Source organism: Astyanax mexicanus, chromosome 10 (assembly GCF_023375975.1).
Source record: "Astyanax mexicanus isolate ESR-SI-001 chromosome 10, AstMex3_surface, whole genome shotgun sequence".
NCBI classification, from domain to species: domain Eukaryota; kingdom Metazoa; phylum Chordata; class Actinopteri; order Characiformes; family Acestrorhamphidae; genus Astyanax; species Astyanax mexicanus.
This window is the reverse complement of record NC_064417.1, coordinates 17,306,212-17,323,953: the sequence shown is the minus strand read 5'-3', so window position 1 is coordinate 17,323,953 and position 17,742 is coordinate 17,306,212. Positions and strand designations below refer to the sequence as shown.

Sequence of the window (17,742 nt, the reverse complement as noted above, 5' to 3'; positions counted from 1 at the left end):
CAGCATTGTGTTTTATTTTATGTTTTGCATTACTGTGACCTGAAACCATTTTATTTTCTAAGGATGAAATTAGAAAAATGAGCAATGAACTGGCAAACTTTGACCCAACCTTCTTTGAGGAGCTTGAGGATTTGAAGTTCAATTATAATGTGGAGGTGAAGAAAAACATCATTCTGGAGGAACAGCTTAAAAAACTTTCAGAACGCTTTGGAGTACCAGTGGACATCCCAACAGACGGATCACTCAGCTAACACAAAACATCTGTCCAGGAGGTTGAAGAAACAGAACTTTGTACACAGAGAATAGAGAATGGTCAAAGTTTTTTTTGTTTTGTTTTTTTTAATGATTAGTTTTATGTGAATTTGTATAGTTATGTATATTATAAGTCAGCTGTGCTTTTTGTAATATGATAGTACAATGTGACGTTTTCTATGGTGATGATTTGTGGCCTCATACGGACAGGCCAAATGTCATGGGATGGCAACAAGTATTGTGTAGGACCCCTCCAGCTGGGCAAAGTGCAGCAACACAACAAGGCATCAGTTCTGCAAGTGGAGTTTGGAACAAGCCATTCATTAAAAAGATTTAAAAGAACAGTTTACACGTGTTTATTATAACAGTTTTTTGTGGGAAATCATGTATATTCTCCTTTTAATGTCTAGTGGTAATATTAAACTCAGGATCTCACATTCATTAAACACTTGAATAACTTAAATCTATGTCAACTTAAGGAAATGAATGTACAGTGCTGAATCTGCATTGCCATATAATGTGTGCAATTTTAATTACTGTAAAGCATGCACAGTGAGGGTTGTTTAAAAAAAAAAGAGAGTAAGGGTAAACCTTTTAAAGGGCTGGTAAAGATTTCCAGCACCAATAGTAAACAAATGCAAAAAGTATGACGGAATGTTGCACATAGTCTTCTGCATTTTCACAGATCAGCCTGAAACTGGATGTCTCGAATGGAGTGGAAAAGCTGTCCACTGAGGCTGGAGAGGGTGCTGAATAAGTCATTATGTGAGTCAGACAAACTCTCTGGACCATATGCCCTTCTGTCCACATGAACAACAACAGGCCGTGAGTTTAGGAAAGTGTCACCATCTGGCCACTTTAGACCCAAGTGATGTCGATGAACCTGGAACAACAGCAAGTATATATGAAAGATAAGACACGATCACAGTGTGCTTAGTAAAGCTAGTCTAAAAATCTGGAAACAACAGCCATGCTTTTTTTTTAACCAAAACAAACATGAACAAACCAAAGACCCCAGACTAAGAGACACCATTACCTTGATCAGAGTCCCATCATTACAATGCCAAACAATTCCCTCTACACAGCCCTCATGGCTTTCTTGAAACCAGGAGTGAAGCTGCTGGTATTCCACTGGAGGAGCATTCCTGACCTGCAGGATCCCATGAGGCACCAAAACATGGACTGGATGCTTTTTGCTTCCTAACCCTACAAATAAACAGACATTTAAAAAGACATCAGTTTAAAATATCATCCAAGCTTTTAAGGACATGCTTTTTTCTTAGGCTTTCAGAGACAGCAGTAACTGGAGGTGTTACAGCAGCTTGAGGTCAGTGGTTCCAAGAACTGCTTTTTAAACGCCAAACATCTGGCTGCTTACCATACGGATTTCCATTAATGTTGGTTCCAATCAGCTCCAGTGTCTGCTCCAGCAGCTCTGACAGTGGAACGCTGGCAATTTCCAGCAGACCTTCATCTTCTGGGTGGGGCCTCAAAACCAGAGCCAATCCAGTGTCATAATTCACCACAGAGGCATGCCAACAGTACTGCTTGTTGTTTTTCTCAACTGGAACCCATCCTTCAAATAAAAGCAGTACACAGTTTTATGATCACCATGGCTTTCACTCTATACAATATAGTGTCTGTCAACACACCTACCTCACCTGATACCGGCCTGACAACCTGATAAAATATTAGAAAAGGGGTACAGTGTACAGTGCGAAGATTTACCAGGAATATGACCATGATCTTCAGGTACAGGATGACCATTTTCATGACGAACCCGGTGTGCAGGAATCCAGGAGTCTGGCACAGCTCTAAAATCTTCTTCCATATTCCATGTAAACCCTGTAAATTGGAGAAAAACATCCATATCTCCTAAAAAAAAGTCTGCAGTATTACAAAGACACTCTTCAATAAATAATTTTCATTTTTTATAGAACAAATATACAGAACAGTGCACAAAAAACATTGTAACAAAGTAGCTGATTCCATGTCATCATTTTACAACACTCTTATTTTAATAATTTAGTTTTTCTTACCAACTGTTTTTTTTTTCCTAAAAATAATGGATATATTTAACTTTTTGTAGTTGTTAAAATATGATGGCCTAGCACTCAGAAACACTAATTATGAGACGATTATGTCTCCAAGTGTACTGCTCAAAAAAATAACGGGAATACATAAACACAATGTAACTCCAAGTCAACCACACTACTGTGAAATCAACCTGTCCAGTTAGGAAGCAACACTGATTGTGAATCAATTCCACCTGCTGTTGTGCAAATGGAACAGACAACAGGTAGAAATGAGAGGCAATTAGTAAGACAACCCCTATAAAGGAGTGGTTCTGCAGGCGGTGACCACAGACCTTTTCTCTGTTCTCATACTTTCTAGCTGATGTTTTGCATTTTGTCAGTTGTGTTACTCTCACCATAGAGGTAGCATGAGACGGTGTCTACAACCCACAGAAGCTGCTCAGGTAGTGCAGCTCATCCAGGACGGCACATCAATGCGAGCTGTGGCAAGAAGGTTTGCTGTGTCTGTCAGCACAGTGTCCAGAGCATGGAGCAGATACCAGGAGACAGGCCAGTAAATGGAGGGCAACAACCCAGCAGCAGGACCGCTACCTCCTTCTTTGTGCAAGGAGGAACAGGAGGAGCAGTGCAAGAGCCCTGCAAAATGACCTCCAGCAGGCCACTAATATCTATGTTTCTGCTTAAACTGTCAGAAACAGAGTTCATGAGGGTGGTATGAGGGCCCGACGTCCACAAGTGGGGCTCGTGCTCACAGCCCAAAATCTGCAGGACGCTTTGCATTTACAAGAGAACACCAAGATTGGGAGATTCGCCATTGGCCCCATGTGCTCTTTACAGATGAGAGCAGGTTCACACTGAGCACATGTAACAGACGTGACAGAGTCTGGAGATGCTGTGGAGAATGTTTTGCTGCTGCAACATCCTCTAGCAGGATTGGTTTGGCAGTGGTTCAGTAATGATGTGGGGAGGCATTTCTTTGGAGGGCCACACAGATGTACCCTGACTGTCATTAGGTACCATGATGAGACCCATTGTGAGATTATATGCTGGTGCAGTGGGCCCTGGTTTCCTTCTGATGCAGGACAACACTCGGCCTCACGTGGCTGAAGTGTGTCAGTAGTTCCTGCATGATGAAGGCATTGATGCTATGGACTGCCCCGCCCGTTCCACAGACCTGAATCCAATCCAGCACAATGTCTCGCTCCATCAACCAGCGCAACACTGCACCACAGACTGTCCAGGAGTAGAATGATGCTTTAATCCAGGTCTGGGAGGAGATTCTTCAGGAGAACATCCGCCGCCTCATCAGGAGCAGCCCAGGTGCTGTAGGGAGGTCATACAGGCACGTGGAGCCACACACACTACTGAGCCTCATTTTAACTTGTCTTGAGGATTTTCCACTGAAGTTGGATCAGCCTGTTATTTGATTTTCCATTTTGGTTTTGAGTATGATTCCAAATTCAGACTTCCATGGGATAATAATTTAGATTTACATGAATAATTTTAGTTATTTTGTTCTCAACGCATTTCACTTTGCACCATGTAATACATAAAGATTTTCAACTATAATATTTTATTTATTGAGATCTAGGATGTGTTATTTAGTGTTCCCTTTATTTTGAGTAGTGTATTTATATTATTACTTAAAAAAACAAAGGTGGGGCACAGAGTGGTCCAGCGGTATAAAGCGCTGCCATTATGAGCGGGAGGTCGCAGGTTCGAACCCCACTCATGCAGATTTGCCATCAAGCTTCCAATGCGCATAGGGAGCACAATTGGTCCTGCTTCCTCCGGGGGGGTAGATGGCGCTTTCTCCCCACATCACTAAAGGGTGATGTCTGCAGCACAGGGAGCTGTGCTGTGAGCTGATATATATCGGAACCGAGTCGCTGCACTTTCCTCAGAGCACGCTGTGATGCTACTCGGCAATGCTGCATCAGCAGCAGCTTAAAAAAGAGGCGGTGGCTGACTTCACATGTATCGGAGGAAGCATGTGTTAGTCTTCACCCTCCTGGTGTGTTGGGGCATTACTAGTGATTGGGGGAGTCCTAATGAGTTGGTTGGGTAATTGGCTGTGCAAAATTGGGGAGAAAATGGGAAAAATTTGAAGAAAAAAAAAAAAACAAACAAAGTTGAGGCTGAGAAGATGAGAATAAGTGTACCTTTACAGGTTTTCTGGGAGTACTGATATTTTTTGAACCTCTTTTCTGCCTGCTTGGTTGGTTTCCGGTCTAGCCGAGCCCAAAGGTTTGGTTCACCTGTAACAGACAGAATTAACTGTTAGTGTTCATCAGTGACCAAAGTCTTTGCTATGGAGCTAAAGTTAGTGCCAAATTCACATCACTAAAGATTGCGATCTTTGAGGGTGGAGTATTATTTAAAAAAAAAAAAAAAAAAAAAAACATTTTCACAGTAAAAAAAACTGCCGCATCAAGATGGCGATTAAATAAAAAGGTTTGAGCAAGTTTAGTGCGTTTAAATTCCATTGTCACATAATTACATTTACAACATCTGTGATTAGTCAAAGAGAAGCTGGTTCCCAGAGCTGGCCTTAATCAGCATGGTTCCCTTCATGTGATGCATCTTTAATCTTCAACATCTGAAAATGAAATAGCTCCATAGTTTAATAGTAACAGCATCCAGGCCATCACCCACTAAAAGACACCTCTACATGCTTGTGATAGAGAGGCCTCCCTTCCAGATGCACTGAACACCTATGCAAAGTTCAAAGCACAAACTGCACGACTGCAAGGAAGACCATAGCTCCTCCAAATGAACAGGTACTGTGCCTGTCCTCAGCTGATGTGCCGAGAACTCTACTCAGAGTGAACCCACAAAAAGCATCAGGACCAGACAGCATACCTGGTAGAGTGGTCAGGGGATGTGTTCGCAGAACAGCTCACAGATGTTCTCACAGACAGTTTCAACATTTCTCTGAGCACTGCTATCTTCAAGGCCACCACCATCGTTCCTGTGCCAAAGACTTTAGTTCTTTTGCCAAAGAAGTCCCCAATGCCCTGTCTCATTGACTACCATCCCGTTGTACTTATCTTTTATCATACAGAGGGACTGTAGAGAGCAATTTGAGCACCTGCATTATCAAAGTAACAGTCCGCTCAACATATTGGATAATCTGGAGGCCCCCTCTTGGAGCCACGAAAGGTTTAGTCCGCCCGACAGCGGCCAGCGACAAATGTAATGTCCATGAGCCCAGACTAAAAGACATGGGGGCTAGACCAAAAAGCAGAAATCAGATTATCAAAATGAAAGAAGGCAGAATGAGGGGAGACAGCTGTTGACAGCTTTCTTTCCCAAAGGTGAATCGAGTTTGCTTGTTATGCAAAGTACAATTAAAGTTAACGTAGTCCACTCCAGACAGCTGCTGATGATGATGTCTGTAGGCTCATGTGAAGCCGTTAGCTTAGCTAGTTGCCAACCAGGCTGCTTGCGGCTGTAAGTATAAAGACAATTATGAACCATCTAACGTCAGTTATCGACATTAACCAGTTTCAGAAACAAACAGTGGCGCTGGTGCAGCAGCTGTGAAGCAGCAGGAGCAGCAGTGGCCAGTCCTGACGGCTCTTCTAAGAATGAGCCTGAGGTTAGAGATAAGCAAAGTCAAGGTGAGATCGTTGTTCTAGTATTGTTCTAGTATTCAAGGGGGCCCCCCTCCGACCCCCCTTACGTTGGTATGTTGGTTCAAGAGAGAGAGCTGCTGGCTGGTAGAATTGCTGCCAAAATGTTTACCTTAAGTTTAAAGTAAGTTATTCTTTTGGTTCAGTGCGTGTGCTAAAACCTATTGACTACTAACACAGCAGAGCTGAAAGTAAAACTCCTGCTGAGACTTAATAAATGATCCACCAGCAATATTTCTGCTGCATATATCAACATGTAAATAGCCTACCAATATCACTGTAGGCTCAAGTACACATTAGTAATTTATTAAGCAATAAAGCAATTTATTATTTTTGTCTGGTAAAAAGCCTTTGCAGTGCAGTGCAGTGCAGTGCTTAAAATCTATTGTCCATGCTTAATAAATTTATGATGTTACCAAAGTTACAAACCAAGATGTCATAAACTGCAAAAGTAAGCTTAGTGCCTTATTGTTTCTAGTTCATTCAGAATTATTAATTTGATTAGATGCTTGATACAGAGAAGGATATATAAATACTGAGTATAATAATAAACTCCTTCACTGACTACAGGATGGGTGGAGGTCAAACTCCGGTCCAGAAGTTAAGAACAGGACAATGAAAACACACAAAAGATGCTCAGAAAGAGTTAGTAGATTGGTGTGGAGTTGTGATATGGCAATACGTGTAATTAATGAAGTTTTTTTTACCGTTGTATGTTGTAACATAGCAGCATGTGCCATCCAGCTTCTCAGTAGCGAGGGCACAGTCGATGTTTGATTCCAGAGCTACAGGATTTACATTTTCAGTGGCGACCACCTGAAATTGCTGAACACAAACATGGTTATCTACTGAGCAAAACAAAAGCAAAGGAAACCAAACACCTTTTAGCTGCATTCTATTCTGAAGGCAGTGTGTGCGTGCTTCTGAGAAAAGGACCGTCACATTTAGTAGGCAGCATATGATCCTTCATAGGGAGGGTCCTTATCTTACCCTGAATCTGAGGGCAGCGCGAAATGTATCCTTCACAGTGAAGGCAATCCCATGATGCATTTCACCAGCTTAGAGTTCCAGCCATAGTAATAATATAGGTAAACACCTCACATACTGAGCACGCCTATTGGAGCTATTTTTATCTTTTCAAAAAGATAAAATTGATAAAGTATGAACCAAACAGAATTGGAAAAAAATGCTTTACATAAACTAATATTCACATTAATATTTCAATACACCAGGGGACTCTAATCACTCCTGTTACTGGATCGCAATTACTAGCACTCAGTCCTGTTACATTTTTATGTGTTGAGTAACATGACTGAAAGGAACAGGGTTTTTAGCATAAAATTTGCAAAAACTTAAAAACGAGCTAAATGCTAATAGCATGACGACACTGGACACATTCTAGTGATTTTCCCAAAATGTGTATTTAAAAAATAAACAAATAAGATCCAAGAATCAATTTAGGTAGCAGGACAGATTAAGATGGACCTTACAATATCATCAAATATACAGAAAAAAAACAAATAAAGGAACTTAAACAAACAAACTTAAATCAGCTGATGATGTTACTTCCTATTGTAGATGTAGACTTAGAAGACACTGCAGGGGAGTCATTTTTTCTGTATTTTCAGCAGTCACTGCTGCCTGTGTTTAATAAATTAGAAGTAAAGCTACCGTTAACTTGGTGCGCTAGCCGATTCACCGGGGAAGCTACAAACGCTAGGCGGATTTCCGAGTACCAAACGCAGCGGCTAACACCGCTGCTGTGATTTTACACTTTTATTTGCAATTGCAAATTAACAAAACGTTTATGAAACATGTTATGTTTTTGTTTTATGCAACTAAAATTTTAACATAAATTAGCTAAATGTGTATGAATGCACTATTGTGTGAAACATATCTTAGTTTGATGATCTAGCTTTGCTACGAGGCTGAAGTTAGCGTCTTATTCGCCAGTGTCTTTGACACCACATTATGAAAATAAAACTATTAGTCTTTTTTTTCATATAAATACTTGCAATGTTACGTGTAAGTGCTTGTATGCATGCTTGTTTTTATTCACTATGCATTTTGTCTATAGCTGTGTTGTTAAGCGCTTTGAGTTTTCAGGAAAGGTGCTATATAAATAAAATATTATTATTATTATTTTTATTATTATTATTATTATTATATCTCTGAACTTGGCATTTAAGAAGATGTCAGGAGAATAAATTGCCTGTTCTGCATATTTCCAGATGCCCTTCCAGATGATTGTCAAATAGTCTGTTGAATGACACCAAATTATGAAAATAGAACTATTAGTCTGTGAATAGCCTAAAGAACTAGACATATTACTGTACCATTTTATTATGACTCTCTGAACTCTGCACTTAATACAATTTTGAAGTAGAATAAATTGCCTGTTCTACATATCTCTAGTTTCTCTTACTTCACATTATCAGTCTGTTAATATGCATGCTTATTTCTCACCTCTATATAACAATATTTTATGCAAGTATGCCATATTTTAATCCTTTCCTATTACAAAACTGGTAGTATTGTTTTTTTTTATTACCATCTGAATATAGGAAATGTGTTATAATTGTACTGTTATTGAATGAAGAAATGACGCATCAAGTTTTGATAACTGAAAAATGTAGTATAAATTGCATGATTAGTTTATCATTGTAATATTTATTTCTGACACATAAAGTGCCTTGCAAAAGTATTCGCCCACCTTGAATTTTTCAACCTTTTGCCACATTTCAGGCTTCAAACAAAGATATGAAATTGTAGTATTTTTGTGAAGAATCAACAACAAGTGGGACACAATCGTAAAGTGGAATGAAATTTACAGGGTATTTTAAACCTTTTTTTTTTAGAAATAAAAAACTGAAAAGAGGGGGCAATATTATTCAGCCCTTTTACTTTAAGTGCAGCAAACTCCAATACCAAGGAACAAACCAGGTAGATCCCAGATACTGTTGTGGAGATGTTTAAAGCTGGATTTGAATACAAAAAGATTTTCCAAGCTTTAAACATCTCAAGGAGCACTGTGCAAACGATTGTATTAAAATGGAAGGAGTATCAGACCACTGCAAATCTACCAAGACCTGGCCTTCCCCTAAACCTTCAGCTCAAACAAGGAGAAGACTGATCAGAAATGCAGCCAAGAGGCCCATGATCACTCTGGATGAACTGCAGAGATCTACAGCTGAGGTGGGAGACTACATAGATGTCCATAGAACAACAATCAGACAGCTTTGTCTTTCTCATGCAGCTTTGCCATCAAGCTGCCGGCACTCAGAGGGAGCAAAATTGGCCCTGCTCCCTCTGGGTGGGTAGATGGCGCTCTCTCCCCACATCACTCCTGCGGTGATGTCTGCAGCACAGAGCGTCTGTGAGCTGACGTACGCTGCGCTCTCCTCCAAGCGCTGTGATGCTGCTCGGTAATGCTGCATCAGCAGCAGCTCAAAAAGAAGCGGAGGCTGGCTTTACATGTATCAGGGGCATTACTAATGATAGGGGGAGTGGGTTGGGTAATTGGCCGTGTAAATTGGGGAGAAAATGGGAAAAATATTAGAAATAAAAAAAAAATATGGCCAAGTCAAATTTCAGACCTGAATCCAATGGAGAATCTTTGGAAAGAGTTAAAAACTGCTGTTCACTTAGCTCTCCATCCAACCTCACTGAGCTCCACAGGGTTCATACACCTTTCAAAAGGTAGAATTCAAGCACTTTTCAAGAACTTTCAAGGCCCATTTTCAAGTTTTTCCAGCAACTGTGGTAAATTAATGATAATGGTGATATCTCAAAACTGCAATTCAGCGATAATCAATATATATTGCAAAACTATTCTCCACACTTCACAGCGACTATGCTACTGAGAAAAAAATACTTCTAGGTAAATAGCAGGAATTAAGGATTTATTGGTGTCAGTTTCACACAATTTAAATACCATTATTCTTCACCATATGTTTACCCTATTCATTTAATTGAGCAGTTACTGTAATGTCAAATTTGGGGATAAGTTAAGAACATTTATATATACATATACTCAATTATTGATTTGCCTTTTGTCACACTGTGAGAGATGGTATTATGTTTATGTGAACACAATCAAAATTGTGTTTGGTAATTGCAGAAAAAGTAATTAAATCAAAAGTTTTATGATTCAAAATGTATCACCTGTCTGTAGAGTTTGCTAGCTATCCAACTTGATTGGGTCAATAATGAAACCGGGACACAAAAGATCACTAGGCAAATAACTTTCAATCATTTTTTTACTAAAAAATGTAGAGGTGGGTAATGCGGGTCCAAAAAGTAAAAATCCAACCTAGGTTTTTGCGAGCGAAGCCTTATTTAGTCAGATATTTCTTGCAATGTAAATGCAGTTACAATTTCAAGCATTTTCAAGCACGTTCTCCAAAATTCCAGCACTTTCCAGGCCTGGAAAACAGAATGTTAAAATTCAAGCATTTTCCAGCATCCGTACAAACTGGTACGAACAGCTCCAGCTGTTTTGCAAGGAAGAATGGGCAAAGATTTCAGTCTCTCGATGTGCAAAACTGATAGAGACACACCCCAAGCGACTTGCAGCTGTAATCACAGCAAACGGTGGTGCTCTAAGTTTTGAAGCAAGGGGACAGAATAATATTGTATGCCCCACTTTTCAGTTTTTTTCTTTCTAAAGAAAAAGTTTAAAATATCCAATACATTTCGATACACTTCACGATTGTGTCCCACTTGTTGATTCTTCACAAAAAATGACAATTTTATATCTTAATGTTTGAAGCCTGAAGTGTGGCAAAAGGTTGAAAAGTTCAAGGGGGCTGAATACTTTTGCAAGGCACTGTAACTGTGAAACAATCTACACATGCACAAATTTATCTGCAAAGCATGTACAGTAGAAAATGTGTAAATTATTTGGAAAAAAAAATTGACAGAAAAAAAACATACAATATATATATATATATATATATATATATATATATATATATATATATATATATATATATATATATATATATATATATACACACAGTTGAGGACGATATTATTAGCCCCCTTACAAAATAGTCCTTGTTTTCTAAGGATTTTCCAAGTGATATTAACCAGAGCAAAATAAACTAAACACAGCTTTTTTAGACATCGTAGTTTTATTTTGGATGCTTACACTATATTGTATTCCACTCAGAAATGAAGATATTACACAAAACACAAAAACTATCAGGGTCAAAATTATTAGCCCCCCACATCCTAATAGTTAATTGTGTATCCTTTTTGCTGGATTACTGCCTGCAGACGTTTGTTGTAGTTTACAACAAGTCTCTCACACTTCATTTGAGGAATCCTGGCCCATTCTTCTTTGGCAAATCTCTCAAGTTCCTCTAGATTCGATGGTTGTCTTGCATGGACATTTTTCTTTAGGTCACCCCACAGATTTTCTATTGGATTTAAGTCAGGGCTTTGTGCAGGCCATTCAATGACATTCACTTTGGTCATCTGGAGATAGTTCTTCACCAGGAGGGATGTGTGTTTAGGATCATTGTCATGTTGGAAAATGAAGTGACGTCTCAGACCCAGTTTCACAGCTGACTGCTTAAGGTTCTCTTTCAAAATAGTCACATATTTTTCTTTATTCATGATTCCATCCACCTTGACAAGATTTCCAGTTCCAGATGCACTGAAGCATCCCCATAGCATAATACTCCCACCACCATGCTTCACTGTGGGGATGGTGTTCTTTGGGTTGAATGCCTGTCCTTTTTTTCTCCAAACATAAGCAGTGTCCCTGTGGCCAAAGAGCTCTAGTTTAGTCTCATCAGACCATAAGACACGCTTCCAGTATGAATATTTCTTCTCCAGGTTGTCCCGAGCATACTTAAGTCTTGCTTGAAGGTGCCTCTTCCTCAAAAGTGGAGTTTTTCTTGGTCTGCACGCTCGCAGCTCATTCCTGTGCAGAGCTCTAGTGATGGTCTTCTTAGAGACTATGATTCCTGATGTGGCCAAGTCATTTGCCAGTGCCTTGGAAGTTAATCTGGGGTCTCTAGACACATTTCTCACTAGTATTCTTTCCAGTCTCTCTGAAATCTTTCTCTTTCTACCTCTGCCAGGCTTGTTCTGCACTGTGTTGCTGTCTTTGAATCTCTGAATGATGCCTCTCACTCCAGTTCTTGACACTTGGAAACGCTTGGATATCTTTGTATATCCCTCTCCTGCTTTGTGTGCATCAATAATTCTTTTTCTCAGGTCCAAACTGATTTCCTTTGTTTTTGGCATGTTGCTTCCTCAACTGCCAGCTCCATAATGAAGCTTTTATACCATGTTTTAACTTAAATGAGTTAATTAACTTAACTTAATTGAGTGCAGTCATCTGTTTCACCTGATCACCTTTATGCACATCACCTGAGAAGGTAAAGCACATCACTGCACAAAAGTGGCTTGTGTGATGACTTAATAAATGTTAATTTCTTAAAGGGGGCTAATAATAATGTCCCTGGTCATTTTAGCTTATTCTTATATAATAATATTTTGGTGCACAAATATAAATATTTTGGTCCTTCTAATGAAAAATTGTATGTTCAGAAATGCTCTGTTAGAACTGCCTTGCTCTGCTAAAAAGGATCTTGCCAGAATCTTGAGGAGACTTAAAATTTCATAGGGGGGCTAATAATATCGTCCTCAACTGTATATATAGTTTTGTCTTTTTTTCTGTCTTTTTTTTCTTCAAATAAATTACACTATACATGCTTTGCAGAAAAATTTGTGCATGTCACAAACATTTTACTTAAAGTGACTATGACCATGACCATGACAGTAATGCTTCCAATATTATGTACATTTATATCAGGATGTGGTGCATCCCTGGAAACAGTCACTTAGGATCGGAAATATAATATTTAAGAAATATAGCTTCTTAAAAAAAGGTCTCATGTGGGGTAAGTTGTGCTTTTGGAGAGAATACATTGGGGTAAATTGTGCCAATGATTACTGAAGTAAAACAGTATATATTGATCTCAGAAACTGTAATGCTATATAAAAGCTAGACAATACAAAATTACAAAATTTAGGTTTATTTAAAGTTACTTTACAGGTGCTGGTCAACGAATTAGAATAATTTGAAATAGTGCAATCATGAAATTCTTTGAATGCATTTTTTGTGCAGAAAGCAAATCAGGTGTTCACCGCACCTGTCCTACTCGTTAGACTAATCACAGAACTCGTTACCTGGAAAAAAAATTGCTCAGCTGAGCTTTCCAAAAGGCCCATTTAGGCCATTTAACTGTGACACTGTTGTTTTATTGAATTAGAATAATGGAGAAACCGTTTCATTGAATTAGAATAAATGCTCGAATTTTTGTTTTCTGTGAAGAGTGTTCACTGTGCAGTATAAAGTCAGGGTTGAGTAGAATTTCTAAGTTGTAAAATCAATCATGGGTAAGCAGCGCGACCTCTCAACCGGAATAGTGGCTCAAATTCAAGCCCTTCGCCAACAAGGCTTGACCCAAACTAAAATTGCTGAGCAGCTCGGCATCAGCCAGTCTTCCGTCTGCAAAGCTCTCAAGAAAAACTGCAGCAAGCGCACCAACTGTTCCGGCGTCCGAAAAACTTCTGCTCGCGACAACAAGCAGCTGAGAAAGATCGCAGTCAGCAACCGGTTCAAGTCCACTTCCGAGCTCACCGACTTGTGGAACAAGCAGACCGGCGCTGACGTCTCCAGATCAACCACTTACCGTTGTGTGCGCGAACTCGGAACAAGAAACAAATGGAGAAACGGCTGAAGTGGGCCAAAGAACACGGCGAGTGGACTGCTGAAGACTGGCAGAAAGTGGTCTTCAGTGACGAATCACGCTTCTGCATCTCCTTCGGTGACCAAGGTCCTCGTGTCTGGCGTCGTGGTGGCGAAACCTACAACCATGAGTGCGTGAAAAGATCCGTCAAGTTTCCCCAGAGCGTTATGGTCTGGGGATGCATGTCCGCTCGAGGTGTAGGGAAACTCTGCTTCCTCAAGAAGACTGTCAATGCTGCCGTATATCAAGATGTTCTGGAAACGTTCCTGATTCCGACTGTTGAGGAACAGTTCGGCGAAGAAGACTTCATATTTCAACAGGATCTTGCACCGGCTCATGCGGCAAAGTCGACCAAAGATTGGTTCACTAAAAAACAGCTTGAAGTTTTGGCATGGCCGGCCAACTCGCCTGACCTCAATGTCATTGAAAACCTTTGGGCCATCGTCAAGCGGAAAATTCGCGACAGAAAGCCTACTACGCTGGACCAACTGAAGCAGAACATCGCCACTGCCTGGGAAGCTGTGAGTGCGGAAACTTGCGACAAGCTTGTCAAATCGATGCCGCGGAGACTTCAGGCAGTCATACAAGCCAAGGGGGCAGCCACAAAATACTGAGAAAGTGATGATTGTAATTATAATTCAATGAAACGGTTTCTCCATTATTCTAATTCAATAAAACAACAGTGTCACAGTTAAATGGCCTAAATGGGCCTTTTGGAAAGCTCAGCTGAGCAATTTTTTTTCCAGGTAACGAGTTCTGTGATTAGTCTAACGAGTAGGACAGGTGCGGTGAACACCTGATTTGCTTTCTGCACAAAAAACGCATTCAAAGAATTTCATGATTGCACTATTTCAAATTATTCTAATTCGTTGACCAGCACCTGTACAACATCAAAGGCCAATCTGAGTACACCAAAGGTCAATTTTCTAAAACAAGGCCTAGCTAACCAGTCACGTCCTAGCAACGATAAAAGGTTTATTAGCATAATTGGCATATTTCTTAATTTGTCCCTTATTGAGCCATTGCAGTTTACATTCACATTTGCATAAGTTGCAGCTATACGCTTTAAATAAGTACCCAAATTTGCTTCTCTGTGAACTATCTGTATTGTGGTAACTGATAATGAGCAGTTCCTGGGGAAATAATTATTAATGTTCCCTATTAATTACTCTTTCTTAATTAATGCACATTTAACCCAACCTGCTTTTTCCTCTCTGATCCAGCTGGAAGGGATATCGATGTCATTTCTTTGTTCATACTCAAAATTATTGGTCTAAAATTAAGAATGTCACATAGTTTTAGTGATAAAATGTAAGAATACAATGTACAATTACAAAGAAATTTGTAACTGTTTTGGAAAAAATGCATCATCCAGTAGTTTTGGGCTAACATCATGCTAGCTGTATAGACTAGTAGTGTAGCTTACCAAAGCACTAAAACGTTGTCTATAACTGTTAAGACACAACAATCAAAAATGGTTGACTTTTCAAAAATATAAATATGCAGAACAGGCTATTCATTGTTAATGAATCTTCTCAAATGCCACGTTCAGAGTGTCATAATAAAAAATTGCTACAGTAATATTTCTAGTTCTTTAGGCTTTTCACAGTCTAATAGTTATATTTTCATAATGTTGTCTCAAATTCAACAGACTATTTGATCATCTGGATTTAGGGCAACAGAAATTATGCAAAACAGGCAATTTGTTCTTATTCAGTATTTCTTAAGTGCTAAATTCAGAGTGTCATAATAAAAAAATTGTACAGTAATAATTCTAGTTTTTAAGCTATTCATAGAACTGGAAACACAAAGAACAGGCAATTTATTCTCCTTTAATCTTCTCACATGGCAAGTTCAGAAGGTCATAAGAAATGGTACAGTAATATTTCTAGTTCTTTAGGCTATTCACAGTGTAATAGTTATATTTTCATAATGTGGTGTCAAATTCAACAGACGATTTGATCATCTGGAGTTAGGGCAACTGGAAATATGCAGAGCAGGCAATTTATTCTCCTGACATCTCAAATGCCAAGTTCAGAGGGTCATAATAAAAAAACTGTACCGTAATATTTTATCTCTTTAGGCTTTTTACAGAGTAATAGTTCTATTTTCATAATGTGGTGTCCAATTCAACAGACTATTTGATAATCTGGATTTAGGGTGTAAGAGCCATAAAGCAGACACAGGGCATCTGGAAATATGCAGAACAGGCTATTTATTCTCCTTTAATCTTCTTAAATGCCAAGTTCAGAGTGTCATAATAAAAAATGGTACAGTAAAATTTTTAGTTCTTTAGGCATTTCACAGATTAATAGGTGTATTTTCACAATTTGGTTTCAAATTCAACAGACTATTTGATAATCTGGAGTTAGGGCAACTGGAAATATGCAGAGCAGGCAATTTATTCTTCTTTAATCTTCTCAAATGCCAAGTTCAGAGGGTCATAATAAAAAAACTGTACAGTAATATTTCTAGTTATTAAGGCTATTCACAGAGTAATAGTTATATTTTCATAATGTGGTGTCGATTTCAACAGACTATTTGATAATCTGGATTTGGGGCAACTGAAAATGTGCAGAACAGGCCGTTTTGCTCGGCTCAAATCCTGCTCTCTACTGGCGAATCATTGGTATTTCGACTTTTTAAGGTGGACCGGAAAATCCGAATAAACTTCAGCCTCGTAGCTTTGCTGGCTTATACAAACAATTATATATTATGGTTACATTACTCATACATTTCTACTAAGAATCTAATCAGAAATAAATAAAACTGAGCATATTCTGAGCATGAAGTGACAGAAAGTGTATGAATGACTATTTAAGTTTATCTGTAATGTTAGGATGAGTACATGGCTGCAGAAGTGTAAATGAAAGAGAAATGACTACTGCTGAATTTGTAAAGAGATCACGAGCACAACGCGGTAGACGTGATGTTTGCTGACTCCACAGCGAGTCAGGAACGATCGGTTATCAGTTAACGAGAGGGCTGCATTTGAAGGCAATGACAACCGCTGCCTTCAGAACGGACCGCAGCAAATGTATGTGCCCATTTTACAGGCACCACATCGACCACTACCTACCAGTGTATCAAACCAAAGAGGCAAAGCAGCAGATTTTTAAATGATGACTTCCCTAATAAATGTTCCTCAGAGAAAGCAATACAATACAAATTAAATATGTTAGAACATTAATCCTTTCAATTAACTGAAAAAAATAAATAAATAAAAATAAAAACTCCAATAATTTAGATGAGAGGTGAGGTGAACTAGTCCTGATGCTCCTAAAGCTCATAATATATATTTTAATTAAAAGACTGCATACACCTTCAGCTTCGTATAAAAGTCATCTTAGATTATAAGAACATAATCAGTAACAAACAGGATGAAAATAAGAACTATCATACACACATACCGAGACAGAGATACACAGAGACACATACAGATACAGAGACACACAGAGAGGCTGTTACCTGTCTGTCTCTCTTGCTGGAAGGTTCTTGTTCCACCCTCGTGAGGAAAACACAGGGGATTTTGTGCTGAACTGACCCCAGGCGCCGCATCGCTGATTTGGCTTTACTTTACAGCATTTCACTTTAGAAACGTAAACGCGGGGAAATCTCACGTTTAATAAGAGAAAAACAGCATATCACGCGTAGCGCACCACGATCCCCTCAGTCTGGCTAAGCTCGGGCTGGAGCTCCGCCGCCCCCGTGCGGACCGGAGAGCTGCCGGTAATCATAATTCTAAAATACGTACAATAAATAAGTGCAGGATCTGAACACAAGTCAAATAAAATCCGTGCTCTTAAACCACGCACTGCTCTCACCCGCTATTCAAGTACATTCAAGTGAATTCTCGAAGAACCCCAAAATGAGACGCCCCTTGTGTACGATTTCTTATATCCAGTCGACAGGAACCTTGTCCGGTTTTTGCCTTGATATATTTACCAACATTTGAAGTCCTGTAAATTATACATAGTTAACAAATATTTACAAGGATTATTATTATTAAAATACCAGTGTGACAGGGCTGAATGTGACAGGGTAGAATTT

The 17,742-nt window shown here is 39.2% G+C and overlaps 3 protein-coding genes across 11 annotated transcripts in view; 1 reads left to right on the top strand and 2 right to left on the bottom strand.

Moving 5' to 3' along the window:
* Positions 1–594, top strand: part of cep290 (centrosomal protein 290) — a 42,763-nt gene extending 42,169 nt beyond the window's left edge. For all 8 annotated transcript variants that reach the window (XM_049483956.1, XM_049483959.1, XM_049483955.1 and 5 more), the window contains one exon: positions 63–594. In XM_049483956.1, the coding sequence (XP_049339913.1) occupies positions 63–251 (189 nt within the window). In that variant the 3' untranslated portion in view covers positions 252–594. The remainder of the gene's footprint in view (positions 1–62) is intronic.
* tmtc3 (transmembrane O-mannosyltransferase targeting cadherins 3) overlaps positions 1–17,742 on the bottom strand; it is a 183,952-nt gene that overhangs the window by 77,977 nt on the left and 88,233 nt on the right. The window lies entirely within an intron of this gene.
* Positions 593–17,600, bottom strand: c10h12orf29 (chromosome 10 C12orf29 homolog). Of its 2 annotated transcripts, XM_022683918.2 has the most exons (7): positions 17,161–17,561; positions 6,631–6,748; positions 4,451–4,546; positions 1,981–2,097; positions 1,631–1,828; positions 1,289–1,458; positions 593–1,135 (listed from the first exon to the last, which is right to left on the bottom strand). In XM_022683918.2, exons 1-7 carry the CDS (start codon positions 17,248–17,250, stop codon positions 932–934), a joined length of 993 nt encoding a protein of 330 aa, XP_022539639.1. In that variant the 5' UTR covers positions 17,251–17,561; the 3' UTR covers positions 593–931. The 2 variants fall into 2 exon arrangements, with proteins under 2 accessions (XP_022539639.1, XP_049339925.1); XM_049483968.1 differs by lacking the exon at positions 4,451–4,546 and having other exon boundaries at positions 17,161–17,600.